The sequence below is a fragment of the Vipera ursinii genome (genome assembly GCF_947247035.1).
Source record: "Vipera ursinii genome assembly, chromosome: 4".
Taxonomy (NCBI): Eukaryota; Metazoa; Chordata; class Lepidosauria; order Squamata; family Viperidae; genus Vipera; species Vipera ursinii.
This window is the reverse complement of record NC_139514.1, coordinates 48,606,148-48,618,716: the sequence shown is the minus strand read 5'-3', so window position 1 is coordinate 48,618,716 and position 12,569 is coordinate 48,606,148. Positions and strand designations below refer to the sequence as shown.

The window sequence follows — 12,569 nt, the reverse complement described above, 5'->3', positions numbered from 1 at the left end:
GCATAGGAGTACCTACAAGAAATGCCACTTGCCTACAAGAAACAACTGGAGGGACCACAAAATAGACAAACAAAATATGAGACTTTAGAATTCACAGACGAGCATCTGCACACAACACCCCAGACTTAACAGTTGTTGATAAGAAAGAGGAAAAAAAATACCTGGAGGCAGCAGAAGAGAAAGAATAGAGAAAACTGATAAAATAATAAAATACAAAGACCTGCAAATAAAAGTAGAATGACTGTGACAGAAGAAAGCAAAGACAGCATCATTGGCAATAGGCACTTTGCGTGCAATTCCAAAACATCCAGGGCATCACTTGAACAACACTGGTATTGACAAAATCCCTATCAGTCATTTGCAGACAGCAGCTTTACTTGAAACAGCTTATATCCTGTGACGATACCTTTAATACCATAAAACAACATCATTTGCCTATCCCAGTTGTTTGGAAGGACTCAAAAGGTGGACAAAAATGTCAATCTAACCCATAACAATAGTTTTATACATATTTATTGTTTTTAGTTCTGTTGTTTGCCACCCACAGTAACTTGTTTGTAACTTGGGCTGCTATACATGTATTTTTAACAAATAAACAAACATTGAGTTATATAAGACATATACACTAGATATGATATTTTAACCTCCTCTATTACATTCGGTATGTAGTGAGATCTTAGATTCATTTACACACACACACACACACACACATAAATGTAATTTTGACAAATTAACAGAAGATTCAAACTTATCTAGACAACATATATGCATTTTGTAAAGAGAATATTTGAAGCAGTCTTATGGCATCCATTTACACATTTATTATTCTGTTTTAATTTAAGATTCTTATGTCAAACCAGCTAAGTCTGGTTCCCCCCCCCATACTACAATAGAGAAAGTATAATAAAATATAGTATAAAAATGCCTACCCATATAAATGTGGTACATTTTGTGAACACTTTTGTTCCTTGTTTCCTTTTTTTCCAAAGAAAAAAATATTTATATAAACCCTTTCACCTTGTGTTATTTGGAAAGATCTTTCATAACTATGGACAAGTTCCAAAATATCTAACGAGAATCACTTACAAAACTGTGACTAGAAAAAAGGAGTTCAATGCTCAATCCTCCGATTAAAATTAGTGGAAAGAATGAAAATAGTTTCAAATTTTAGTGAGCATTACCTACACAAATATCCTCAAAAATTAAGAACTATAGGCTATTTCTTTTAGTAACCAAAAACAATTAGAATATTTCTTGAGAAGCTTTAATGCTATGTCTTCCAAGTCTCTTTATAGATATTGTAACAGTTTTAAACAGTTTCCAAAAAATTATTTTGACAAATGTAATGGGTAAATATGTTGATAGTTATTTTTTTTAAACTGAGAATTTTTCTGCCAATACTGTTTTCCTGAAAATTAACAGAAAAATAAGCTAATTGGTTTAGCATTAGAAAAGGATAGATAATGTTATACTGTATATAGTCTAGGACAGACATGTCAAACACAAGGCCCGGGGGCCAGATCCGGCCCGTGAAGTGGTTTCATGCGGCCTGCGAAGCCATCCTGGAAACAGTGAGGGAACGGTCCCCACTGCCTTGGCCCTGGCCCAGAGACCCTCCTTCTGCCAGAGACCCTCAGATTTGTCCCACTCCTGCCCAAGCCCCCATAGGCACCCTTGATGCGAATGATGTAGAGCTGGCCACGCCCACCCAGTAGGCCATACGCACTCTAGCCACGCCCACCCAGTAGGCCACGCCCACCCTGGCCCCCTGAGGGCAACTGCAATGCTGATGCGGCCCTCAGTGAAATTGAGTTTGACACCCCTGGTCTAGGACTAAAATAACAAGATTGTTGGAAAGGTTACTAGTTGATAAAACATATATATCAAAGTTTCTTTTCCCAGCATTTCATTCAAAGTGAGTAGATGAATTCTATTGTTCTATGTTTTGGGGGAGTGGGGTTATTGTTTATCCTTGACACGGGGAGATATACTGTAGGTCATAGTTTTTCTTTTCTTTTCTGATGAACAGCTAAATAAATCTACACAGATACACACATAGTTTTAAAATACAAATTTAAAATGCCTAAAAGTATGCATTTTTCATTTTAAGGTGAAGTAGTAGATACATCTTAAGATAGTTTTAGAACAAGTCTCACATAAATTGCATCCAATAATATCTGTGAGAATACTGTATATATGTCTCTGTATACCAGACATGTCAAACACAAGGCCAGGGGGCCAGTTCCGGCCCGCGAAGTGGTTTCATGCGGCCTGCGAAGCCATCCTGGAAACAGTGAGGGAACGGCCCCCACTGCCTTGGCCCTGGCCCAGAGACCCTCCTCCTGCCAGAGACCCTCAGATCTGTCCCACTCCTGCCCAGGCCCCCATAGGCACCCTTGATGCGAACGATGTAGAGCTGGCCATGCCCACCCAGTAGGCCATACGCACTTTAGCCACGCCCACCCAGTAGGCCACGCCCACCCAGGCCACACCCACCCGGCCCCCTGAGGGCAACCGCAATGCTGATGCGGCCCTCAATGAAATTGAGTTTGACACCCCTGCTGTATACCATATCTGCATCTACATCTATATCACATGGGTTTGTGCAGTGGTTCAAATTCCATTCCAAAACAGATATTCTGGAACATGTGGGGGCATCAAAGTAGAACAGATCTGAAACTTCTGAAAGGAGTTGTTAAGCAATCCCAGAAAAATATATCGTCCCAGTTTGAAGCACCTTTATGGAAGTGAATCCAATGCAGTAGACAGATCATACTTATATCAACACAAACACATATAAAGATATAAACATATCTAAATATTGGATACATAAATTTGTTCCCGATTATGTCAGGCAGAATGAAATAATTATTTGTATCAGTAGAGTGAATACAAATGCTAAATAGGTCTGTAATTGCTTTCTCACTTTTACTTTGCAAATTACAGTGTTACTATTATCCCAATAGGACCAGAGTGTAGAATTTATTTTCCTCGTTTATACATGATATCTTGTGCAAAGGGTAGCATAGCTATTCTATCAACAGAAATTTTACTTTATGAATTAAAAGGCACAAAGACTTTATATAGTATTTGATGATTGCCCTATTTTGTACAGATATCTGTTTCATAACTTATGTTAGGAAAATGCTTTGTACAGATAGATATCTGTTTCAAAGCAGATGTTCACAGAATCAAACTACATAAAAATTGTCATGCCTAGTGTGGCTCTTTAGTTCCATTTCCATAGTCTTTTCTCACGTATTATTGTTTCTATTGCATTTTTTTACTAGATAAAATGTGCCTCGGAAGTGTGATTTAATCATCAGACCCGGCATATTTTAAGTAGGATTGATCAAACCATGTATTTCAGACAAGGATAAGTCAGGGAATGGGGACTTGCAGAAATCCTTGATGAAGAATTTGTCACATCATAGCACAAGCAGACTCCTATTTAAACATACACGCACTTCATAATAAAGACTACAAGTGCCTCCACAGAGGCCCAGTGTCCCTTATTTGAACATGTTGTCATCACTCCAGCTGCAGTGCTGTCTTCCAATGCAGCTTGCAGTCTTGAGAACCAAAAAGCATCCAGAAATTATTTCAGCAGCACTTGTTGCTATTCTCTAGAGCAGGGGTCTACAACCTTGACAACTTTAAGACTTGTGGACTTCAGCTCCCAGAATTCCTCAGCCAGCAGAGCTTCAAGGTTGCAGACCCCTGCTCTAGAGTCTAGACATTTTCACCAATGCCAGCAGTGGTGAGCATTTCCAGGTCTTCCCCCACCCTGTTCTTTGGAGATACTACCAAAGCTGCTTGTCTTTTAATCGCAACACATTTAATTTCTGAAAATGAAGTTCTCTTCCCAATGCTTACCAGCTCCCCAAAGTATAAGCCTGCCTTGGCCATGTTTAGAATGTTAGGGCAGGCTTTTACTTCGAGGTTAGCGTTTTGCTTCTTAAACTGCTAGCAAAATGAGCATATTTTTTTAAAGAAAAAATGAAACTACTTTTTTTCAAAACTAAAGAAAGTTCAGAGGAATTCTCGCAGTTATAAAATAGTCCAAAGAAACGTGCAGGTATCCTGATATTCACTTTGCAATCATTTTATAAAGTGGCAATGTACCTGGATTTATTTTAATACAATTCCAAAGGTATACCTCCATCATGAGATAGTTCCTTCCTATAGGCCTTTACTAAAACCTAAGCAACTGAAAGCCTGCAGAGGACTTATAGATGGACAACAGAACTATGGCACCTGCCTCCTTCTTAGATTGAAATTACAAACAAATAGCAACAAGACATTCTAAAAAACTTTTAAAGAACCAAATCATTAGATAGGGAGAAAAAACATTTCACAGAGAAGACAATTTTCAGGCAACTACACATTTTTGAAACAGTAAATATATAGTAGAACTTTTCAATGTTTATTTAGACTTCTATTAAAACAGAAGAATTACTACATAGACATTATTCAAAAATGGACTTTATGTTACCTTGCCACTTTACAAAATGACAGTAAAGTGAAAGTGTGCAAGTAAAGTGTGCAAGTAAAGTGAAAGTCACTTTACTTGCACACTTGCACATTTGACTATTTTGTAATTAAGGTAACTGCAAGAATTAAACGTTTACCTGGTGGAAAACTTGTAATTGCTCTCTGCCCTTCTTTTTCTGTACACCATGATTTCAATCCTTCTAATATGAATAGAATAGAACAGAACAGAATAGAGCTGGAAGGGACCTTGGAGGTCTTCTAGTCCAGCCCCCTGCTCAAGCAGGAGAACCTATACTGTTTCAGACAGGTGAATGTTTAGTCTCTTCTTAAAAATCTCCAGTGATGGAGCGCCCACAATTTCGGTGGGTAAACTGTTCCACTAGTTGATTATCCTCACTGTCAGGAAGTTTCTCCTTAATTCCAGGTTGCTTCTCTCTTTGATCAGTTTCCAATCATTGTTGCTCTCCTTCCCTCTGGTGCTTTGGTGAACAATCTGGCCCCCGCTGCATTGTGGCAGCCCCACAGATACTGGAATACTGCTATCATGTCTCTCCTATTTCTTTTTTTCTTTACACTAGCCCAGGGGTAGGCAACCTTGACTCTTTTATGACTCGTGGACTTCAACTCCCAGAATTCCTGAGCCAACATGGCTCAGCTTGGAAACCTCTCCATTTCTCCTCAGCATGGCTGGCTCAGGAATTCTGGGAGTTGAAGTCCACGAGTCATAAAAGAGCCAAGGTTGCCTACCCCTGGACTAGCCAAACCCAAGTCCGGTAGCCATTCTTCGTATGTTTTAGTCTCCAGGCCTTTGATCATCTTAGTTGGTACCAATCACATCAATGTTAAGCAGACAAAGTGTAATATATAATTTTAGTATGGTTATATCATATATGCTACAGTTTAGCATGGAACTATGAACCAGCATATTTCATTGTAAACTATTTTGACAGCTGTGCATTCCAGCTTCACTTATCTATGATCAACACATTGCTTGGGTGTGGTGATTTCTATTCTATTATTGTGATTTTTTTTTTAGTTTTCAGCAGTTATATCCATTTTTTATGAACATCAAAATACTACAAACCAATATTTTGAAACATCTGATGTAATTTGTTTCTAAGAGAATTCTGTGACTATTTAACCAGACTTGCTCAGAAATTTACAGTGGGTTTTACAACAACATTTTCAATGATATCCACACCAACACTTAAAAAAATTACCAAATGTAAACTAAACAAAGTTAATTTTACATGTATCTATGACTAGCAGATATTTCATATAAAGTACAAAAGGACCATCTTGTGCTCATGTCTCCAACATCTTTACAAACAACATAGACGTACAGATAAAGCTTATCAAGTTTGCACACACTTCACATTGAAAGGAACAACATTTAAAACAATAAGTAGAACAGAGCCAAAACGAACAAAATGAATTTCTACTGGGAAAAGTATAAAATTCTGCATTTTAGTGAGGTATTACATGCATGATATTGGCAGATTTGTTGATTGGTTGTACTGTAGTCCATAAGAAGACAATTAAGGAATTGAGAAAGCACAAACTAAATATTAATTCAGAGCAGCAGCAACAAAATATAAGAAATTCTGCTAATCATTAATAGGATAGGTAACATTCTATTTTGTACTGACTGGCATTATTAAGACACATTCTTGAATAGCAATAATCTACAGTGGAAAAGGGGGCAGTTGAGAGGAAATGGTAAAAATATCTGATGGATCATCACTTGGTTGATGGACAGATCAACAGGTTTAGTGATACCCCACTAAAACACAGAATTGTATACTTTTCCCAATAGAAATTCATTTTGTTAGTTTTGGCTCTGTTCTACTTATTACTTTAAATGTTGTTCTTTTTAGTGTGATATCTTGTGCAATAAAGGGGGAGGGATAAAAAAAAGTCCTAAACATTTGGAAAAATCTTCTGATGGTAGGAACCATTTGAAAGTGGGGAAAAAAGGCTTGGAAGTGATTGGGTTATCCTGATTACACAGTTTTAAGTAGAGGCTTCTAAGCAAGACTGCAGCCCTACTGAGAATGCAAATCTCTTTAAGCCTATCTGAAAATTTTTGTGTGAATAAACATATATCTTTGCAATGGAGGCAATTAAAACACATGCACATTTGGTATTTGGCTGCCACAATGAGATGGTGCTAATAGAATTACAGTATTGGAAATTATGGAGCCAAAAATTTTGGATTCTTAAAAAAAATGATAATAGTGTATTAAGTCAATCCCATGTTTGCTTTTTTCCCTTTATTTTATGAATAAGCAAATCATATGGTCGTATTTTGACAGGTTGCTACTCTCAGGGACACACAAAAGCAAATGGATACCAGATAGCCAATAATACAAATGACAATTGTACGTACAATCATTTAATTCCAATAAATATGCATGGATTCAGAGCATAAACATGCAACGGACTATATTCCATTTGTACTTCCAAGCCTAAGGCAAGCTAATTAGAAATCCAGCGATCCCATTAAATCCAGCGATCCCATTAAATCCAGCAGACACAATTTATTTGGCAATAAAGGAATTTCTGTCAGAATCCCAAGATATAAACTCCTTTATTTGGGAAGCAGCATTACTACATGCACCAGAAGTTACATTAGAACAGACATGTCAAACACAAGGCCCGGGGGCCAGATCCGGCCCGCGCAGTGGTTTCATGTGGCCCGCGAAGCCATCCTAGAAACAGTGAGGGAACGGCCCCCACTGCCTTGGCCCTGGCCCAGAGACCCTCCTCCTGCCAGAGACCCTCAATCTGTCCCACTCCTGCCCAGGCCCCCTAGGCACCCTTGATGCGAACGATGTAGAGCTGGCCACGCCCACCCAGTAGGCCATACACACTCTAGCCACACCCACCCAGTAGGCCACGCCCACCCTGGCCACACCCACCCGGCTCCCTGAGGGCAACCGCAGTGCTGATGCGGCCCTCCATGAAATTGAGTTTGACACCCCTGCATTAGAATAAGAAACAGACTGGATCAGGCAACCCAAACCATTTTACTGCCAATTTCTACAAATACTTCCTCACCAATCCATCCCAATGAGTTGGGATCACGGGTAAGAACTATAGGTAAGGGTTCCTCTGCCTCACTTGCACTCAGAAACCCATTTTTTTAAAATCCCATTTATATCCTGCCCTTCTCCGAAGACTCAGGGGGGCTTACAATCTAAGAAGCACAAATCAATGTGCTTAACATTTTTTATTTTTTTATTTTATTTTAATTCCATTTATATCCCGCCCTTCTCCGAAGACTCAGGGCGGCTTACAAGCTTAGCAGTAGCCTTCATTCTATGTATATGCCTGCTTATTAGGGCTTTCACACACCCCCAAGCGGCATTATTACAAAGCCAGCTTATTGCCCCCAACAATCTGGGTCCTCATTTTACCTACCTCGGAAGGATGGAAGGCTGAGTCAACCTTGAGCCTGGTGGGATGCGAACCTGCACTAATTGCAGGCAGCTGGTGTTATGTCCAATTTGCTTTTTTTCCTCCCCTTTTTGTTGCGTTCCAATACACACAAAGGGAACAAACCCGTGCACAGCAAAACATGTGCCCCTGCAACACTTCTCTGTGAGAAACACTCGATTCTCTGAAAAAATTTCTGGGGTGCCAACAATTTCGGCCAAACACAAGTCGAATTTTTGTTTATTTTTTTTTAAGCCAGGTGTAACAAATCCTGCTCCCGAATTCTAGGATCTCGTAACTTCATCGCAAGCCCGCCTAAGAACTCCTCTCTTAGATAGTTGGCTAACACGGTCAGCCTTTTTTTTGGGGGGGGGGCAGAAGGAGCAAGATCCCCTCTGGCAGCCAAGACAAATCCTGCTGCAGCCTGCCTGGTGAAGAAGGCACCTTGCCAACTTCAAAGCCTTGGTGGAGCAGTGTGCTAATGCCTCCTTAAGTAACACCAGCTGCCTGCAATTAGTGCAGGTTCGCATCCCTACCAGGCTCAAGGTTGACTCAGCCTTCCATCCTTCCGAGGTAGGTAAAATGAGGACCCAGATTGTTGGGGGCAATAAGCTGACTTTGTAATAATGCCGCTTGGGTGGGTGTGTGAAAGCCCTAACAAGCAGGCATATACATAGAATGAAGGCTACTGCTAAGCTTGTAAGCCGCCCTGAGTCTTCGGAGAAGGGCGGGATATAAATGGAATTAAAATAAAAAATAAAATAAAAAAAAGCCCGGCGGGAGGACGAAGAAGCCTCCTCAACACGTTGAGAAAAAGCTTCTTCGCTCCCAGTTCGACTTCTTTGGGCCAGCCTTAGCAGACACAAACGCCCCACCGAATCGGGCGGCTGGCGGGGGGGGGGGGAGAAGAGGAGGAAACCTTTGCAGCTTTCCAGCCAAGCCAAGCCAAGGAACTTTTTTTGTTTTGTTTTGTGACGCCTCGGAAAGTGCCCTCGTTTCCACCCCACCCCGCCGGCTGCCCGCACACCGTCCGGAGCCCAAACCCGGCCGGCGCAGCTCCCCTCCCCCTCCCTCCCGTCGTTGCCGGGAGAAGCGAAGGTCTCTCGGCAGCAACGGCCAAGCTCGCTAATACAGCGTTTTCCAACCTTAGGAACTTGAAGATGCGTGGACTTCAACTCCCAGAATTCCCCAGCCAGCTATGCTGGCTGGGGAATTCTGGGAGTTGAAGTCCACGCATCTTCAAGTTCCTAAGGTTGGAAAACGCTGCGCTAATAATCAAATCCAAGCGAGCCGGGGGTTGGGAGGGAGGGAGCCCTTTTACCCCTTTTCGCCTTCGCAAGCGGCGCTCTCGCCTAGTGGGGAGAGCCGAGGGAGCGGGCTGCGTTTGCTCCTCCGTCCTCCACAAAAGGGAAAAGAGGAAAAAAACAAACAGCCCGGAAAGCCGCGAAGGAATAAAGGGCCGCGCCGAGGAGCGCCTCCGCGCCGCCACAAGATGCTCCTCGCCGAAAGGGGCAGATTTCAGGCGGCGTCGAATTTGGCAGCTCTCTTAAGCCCGGACTCCTCTTCTCCACCATCCCACCCCCAGCCCGGCCAACCCTCGTCCCTCGCAGCCCAGAGCTGACCACACACACACACACACACACACACACCAAGAAGAGAGGGGAGAAGCCGCGGGAGACTTACAGCCGAGGGACCCCAAGTGGGAGAAGAGAAGCCAGCCGAGGAGGGGACGGCCCGGCCAACCCTCGTCCCTCGCAGCCCAGAGCTGACCACACACACACACACACACACACACACACACACAGAGAGAGAGAGAGAGACCCCAAGAAGAGAGGGGAGAAGCCGCGGGAGACTTACAGCCGAGGGACCCCAAGTGGGAGAAGAGAAGCCAGCCGAGGAGGGGACGGCCCGGCCAACCCTCGTCCCTCGCAGCCCAGAGCTGACCACACACACACACACACACACACACACACAGAGAGAGAGAGAGACCCCAAGAAGAGAGGGGAGAAGCCGCGGGAGACTTACAGCCGAGGGACCCCAAGTGGGAGAAGAGAAGCCAGCCGAGGAGGGGACGGCAGCTCGCCATCTTCCAAAGCAACAGCTGCTTTTTTTTTTTCCCCTCCACACCCCCCCCCACCCCACCCCCGAAAGACAAACGAGAAAAGTGGCTGGCGGGTGGCGGCGGCTCCCTCGGACGTGGGGAGGGGAGGGGAGGGGGGGGAAGAGAAAAATAGATGCAGCTGGAAGCCTTGGCTCCAGCTTCCCCGCGGCTCCTCCCTTCCTCCGCTTGCGCACCTCGCGGAGGGGAGGGAAGGGGACCGGGAGGGGGGAGGACGAGAGCCTTGCTTTTAGTAGGCCAGGGTTTGGGAGCGTGTAAGAAAGCGAGAGTGAAGGGAGCGGCGGGCCGGAGCCTTGTAAGCCAAGTGGGGCGAGCGGGAACCGGAGGAGCCTCTGAGCTGACCCCCACCCCCCACCCCCTCCACCGCTTTGGGGGAAACGCCCCGAAACACGAGAAGCCCCCCCCCACCAAAAGCAGCGAGGTTGCGTCCAGGTTTTATGCCATTCCAACTGGGGGTTAGGTGGTGGTATGAAGGCGCTATAAAGCGTCGGTGTGGAAATGCTCCATGGAAGATGCTGTGCCCGGCTTTGGGTTAACCCAGGGGTAGGCAACCTTGGCTCTTTTATGACTTTTGGGCTTCAACTCCCAGAACTCCTGCCTACCTCCTGGGCTAACCCAAAGCTCTGGCTAGCCAGCTTCATTTTAACCTGCCGTGCCAAAAAGTGCCTTTGTAGGTATAATTGTGGTAATTGTTACTGATATTTCAAATCAAGTTGATTCAACATCTGGTTTTGGTTTTTGGGTTTGTTTTTTTTTGCATCTGTCATATACATTCCTTGGGCTTCTGCCTTTTTGTGATGTCCTTTTTCATTGTAACACCAGCCAAATTGTATATTGCTGGCTAGCCTTATCTGTAGCTTTTTGTTCTTCCTCATTGAAGTCAATGGCCAATAAGCAGGAGTAGGGAGGCCCAGCTCTCTGGAGGAGGGTCTAATGCTGGGAAAGGTGGAAGGAAAGAGGAGGAGAGAGAGGTTGACCAACAGGAAAAGTGGGTTGGACTCAGTTACAGAGTGGTGAGTGATGAGGTTTAAAAAATCAGGTTAGGTAGATGGTTTGTCTTAGAGAAAACCTTGTTGTTAGCTGCGAAGTCATGTCCGACCCATCGCGACCCTATGGACAACAGTTCCTCCAGGCCTTCCTGTCCTCTACCATCTTCTGGAGTCCATTTAAGCTCACACCTACTGCTTCAGGGACTCCATCCAGCCACCTCATTCTCTGTCATCCCCTTCTTCTATTGCCCGCAATCTTTCCCAGCATTAGGCTCTTCTCCAGTGAGTCCTTCCTTCTCATTAGGTGGCCAAAGTATTTGAGTTTTAGCTTCAGGATCTGGCCTTCTAAAGAGCAGTCAGGGTTGATCTCCTCTAGGACTGACCGGTTTGATCACCTTGCAGTCCAAGGGACTCGCAGGAGTCTTCTCCAGCACCAAAGACTTCAATTCTTTGGTGCTCAGCCTTTCTTATGGTCCAGCTTTCACAGCCATACGTTGCAACTGGGAAGACCATAGCCTTGACTATATGCACTTTTGTTGACAGGGTGATGTCTCTGCTTTTTAATAGTCGATCAGTTTAGCTAATCTGTGTACTGATAAAATGAAGGTCAAAGTTTTAATTCCCAGCTTAGACCCCCCCCCTTGGTTTGAAGATGAAAAGTTGTAGCAGATTCCTAATGGCACTCAGACCAAACAGAGCTTTCAGTTACTGGAAGGATTCCAAAGATTTTTCTATAGCAGAGAGAGGGCAGTTATCCGCTGATACTTGGTGTTGCACCCAAGCTACATATCCTAGCTTTTTCAACTTGGTTTGGTGTTAAGAATAGGTGTTGACAAAATTGCTATGTTTTGGATTTCAGAGGAAATGATATTCATATCAGAAGAGGCAGTTTGGTCTTAATGGTTAAAACGCCAGGCTGGAAAGCAGAAAACTAGGAGTTGTGATTGCCTTAGGCATGAAGGCCAGTTGGGTGACCTTGAGCCAGCATCTCTCTCAGCCCAATTGAAGTCACAGGGTGATTGTTGTGGGGAAGATAGAAGGAGGAAGATGGCATATCAGGCATGTTGAGTTATTTATAAAAGTTATTTATAATGGCAGAAAGTGAAGAGGAACTAAAGAGCCTCTTGTTGCGAGTGAAGAAGGAGAGTGCAAAACTTGGGTTGAAACTAAACATTAAGAAAACCAAGATCATGGCATCTGGCCCTCTCAATTCCTGGCAAATAGATGGGGAAGAAATGGAGGTAGTGACAGATTTTATTTTCCTGGGCTCCAAGATCACCGCAGACGGGGACTGCAGCCAAGAAATTAAAAGACGCTTGCTCCTTGGGAGGAAAGCCATGGCAAATCTAGACAGCACACTAAAAAGCAGAGACATCACCCTGTCAACAAAAGTGCGTATAGTCAAGGCTATGGTCTTCCCAGTTGCAATGTATGGCAGTGAAAGCTGGACCATAAGAAAGGCTGAGCGCCAAAGAATTGAAGCCTTTGAACTATGGTGCTGGAGAAGACTCCTGCAAGTCCCTTGGACT

At 43.7% G+C, this 12,569-nt stretch overlaps 1 protein-coding gene across 2 annotated transcripts in view; it reads right to left on the bottom strand.

Annotated features, from left to right (window-relative positions):
* JAM2 (junctional adhesion molecule 2) overlaps positions 1 to 10,039 on the bottom strand; it is a 33,657-nt gene extending 23,618 nt beyond the window's left edge. For both annotated transcript variants that reach the window (XM_083361834.1, XM_083361833.1), the window contains exon 1: positions 9,958 to 10,039. In XM_083361834.1, coding sequence (XP_083217960.1) covers positions 9,958 to 10,018 — 61 coding nt within the window. In that variant the 5' untranslated portion in view covers positions 10,019 to 10,039. The remainder of the gene's footprint in view (positions 1 to 9,957) is intronic.
* Positions 10,040 to 12,569: the final 2,530 nt, after the last annotated feature.